Below are 2,857 nucleotides of genomic sequence, written 5' to 3'. Positions count from 1 at the left end.
TATTTATTGGTTCGTTTATGCTTTATTTAATGATTGATATTATTTTGTCAAGTTATACCACCAAGTGCTATAAACTAGTACAAAATTAAAAAACTTAATTTTAAGTAAAGTTCTTTGAAATATATCTGTATTACTATTATGAATGAAAACTCTTATCCATTTTTAATTTGGAATTATATTAATTGCCATGTGTCATGTTTTTATTATTATTGTCAATTTTCTGCGGATAGCTGATAAATTAATCTATTGTCAATTCAATATGATTATATTATGATGTTCAAATACCATTTTGTTATTCATAAAAACGGCCTTTTTATTACTTCTCTGTCATACTGATCCATCAATAAATATTTCTTACGTGTTGCAGCAGACCAGCAAAATTTATTAATTTTATGGTCCTTTATATTTACTCATCCCTGATTCCATCCAATTATGGCCGCTGATGAAGCGGGAGGTAGACGTTCGCTTTCGGTCATAGGCGTACTGAAAACTAAAATTTCTTATCCTCGTATTCAGAATTATAAATAGCAATAAAAAGGATAAAGATAAGTAAAACTTTATACTGATAAGTTTGCTGTACCAATATTAAAAAAATTGGTAGTAGGAAATATTATTTCATAATATTATGACATGATAATGTTATAATGTAATACTATAAAGTAAAGTAAAAGATTTGAAGTTAACATCTCCTTTTTGCTGCCAGGGCTAATTTGGACGGGGCCTACTTTGTTTACGCGGAATCCGAACAGCGGTCCTCGGTCAATGACCGAGCAAGTGTCTAAATCGACTCTTACTCACGAGATATCCGATCTCATCCGGCCTTGAACCGGCGTGAATGAGCAGTGTGTGTCAAAATATTTTACACTTTTGCCTTTATTGGACAACAGCACGATACAGAGTTTCGAACTGGTCACCCGTCTATCCACTAGTATCGCCTTACGTCGCTTAACTTCGGTGTTCTAATGGGAACCGGTGTTTCGACGTAGCTGGACCGTTGGTTGCCCGTAATACTATAGCTACAACCGTTATAACACTAGTTATACCACCCCGCATAAATTCAGTATTATTATAAATAAGTAATTTATTTCACACCCCTTAAAGTGTAGCACAATTAGAATCATAAAAACGATGCCACTTAAAGTTACATAATGTTTATAATGTTAATTTTAAAGGTCGTTTTACATAAAAATTGTTTATCTGTTTTTATTTATGATACAAAACCCGCTTAATCATAAAACTTTTGATCATGTCGATGAGTTTTTTTTATATTGAGTATGTATGGGGCTTAAGAAGCAGCGTGGTGAAGGCGTTGTTCCACTGTTTGCATCTTAAACATTGTCAGCTGTCATAAAAAGATTATTATTAAAATTCTAATAAATTAAATTTTACAGAATTCATAAGCAAAACTTTTAAACTAAAATTGGCTGTAATACTAAATCTAAATGAAAATAAAATATTAGTACGCCTATGACTCAAGAGTTTGGTTTGGTCTGGTGGCGACACGTGCGAAGAGATATGCATGGCTTCCACATTTCGAGAGGCGGCGTGAGACAAATCAAGTGGTGGGAGAGAATATGGCCGTAGATGCCAGGTCTAGGAAATATTCCCTAACATTAAGGTTTCTATCCAGGAAATACCATTTTAGAAAGCATATTTTTGGACACAATTTAGTGTGTGTATTTAATTTGTTTTCTCAAACTTGGCATTTCTAAAAGTATCATCAGATAAATATTTTAAAAGAATATTTTTTGTTGGTTGATTGACCGTGCCAACCAGGCTTCAGGAAATTTTCAAAACTTCATCTGGCAACACTGACAGTATCGAAGTCCTAGAACGGTAGACAGAAATCAAATCAGTCGGATTTTGAAAGGGGTTGGGTGTACATCATTCTACAATATATTTACGATTTTGAAGGTTATCCATACATCTCGAGACGTTTAATCTTTTAACAATAAAAATAATTAAACGTCCGGTTGTATCTATACTGCTCATGTTTTTGTTGCTGTTTCAGCATAAGTTAAAACAAGCATTAAAAAAATGACTAAAAATCAACTTTAAAAAAGGACAATTAGCAAAATAATTATAAAAAATTAAATCAAAGGTTCAAAAATACCTCCCTGTTGTGCTTCGCAATAGCCAAGACGGTTATAAAACTCTGACCTAACTTTAGCTAACATAACAGCGGGGATATTTTCTAACGACTGAACGATTTTTAATCGCAGCTCGTCAATATTCATGGGTCGTTCATGGTTATGGCCATAAATGGAGTTTTTTACATATCCCCACAGAAAGAAGTCATTGGGCGACAAATCAGGAGAACGTGGTGGCCAATTAATTGTGCCTTGTGTGGAAATTAGCCGATTGGGAAATGTGGTTTGAAGGAACAGATTTACGTTCCGCGCGTTATGCGCAGGACAGCCATCCTGCTGAAACCACACTTCCTCAAAATTGATTGGCAAATTTCGAACTGCTGGTACAATTTGGTTTTGTAGCATATCCAAATATTTGGCAGCTGTTAACATACCATCAATAAAAAAAGGCCCAATGATATGATTTTGCAGCATGCCAGCCCAAACATTTAGTTTTTGTGGATATTGTGTCCGCAGTGCCATACTAAGGTGCTTATTTTCTCGAGACCAATAACGTACTATCGAAGGATTGTGGTAGCCATGTAAGGGAAACGAGCTTTCATCTGAGAATAATATATTTTCAAAATAAATTATTCCGATCGGCTCTTTCTCTTACAGCCTCGCAAAACTCCAGACGTCTGTTACAATCTGCGGGAAAAATTTCTTGCGTGGTACTGATTTTGTAGGACTTATATCCATGCTTTTTAAAACCCTGCGCACCGTTCGAG

General features: G+C 34.7%; 1 protein-coding gene across 1 annotated transcript; it reads right to left on the bottom strand.

Moving 5' to 3' along the window:
- Positions 1–2,090: 2,090 nt before the first annotated feature.
- LOC115891366 lies at positions 2,091–2,522 on the bottom strand. Its single transcript, XM_030911818.1, has one exon. It carries the CDS (start codon positions 2,520–2,522, stop codon positions 2,091–2,093), a length of 432 nt encoding a protein of 143 aa, XP_030767678.1.
- Positions 2,523–2,857: the final 335 nt, after the last annotated feature.

Source organism: Sitophilus oryzae, unplaced genomic scaffold (assembly GCF_002938485.1).
Source record: "Sitophilus oryzae breed Bouriz unplaced genomic scaffold, Soryzae_2.0 scaffold_1179_pilon_pilon, whole genome shotgun sequence".
NCBI classification, from domain to species: Eukaryota; Metazoa; Arthropoda; class Insecta; order Coleoptera; family Curculionidae; genus Sitophilus; species Sitophilus oryzae.
This window is presented reverse-complemented; position numbering and strand designations above follow the sequence as displayed.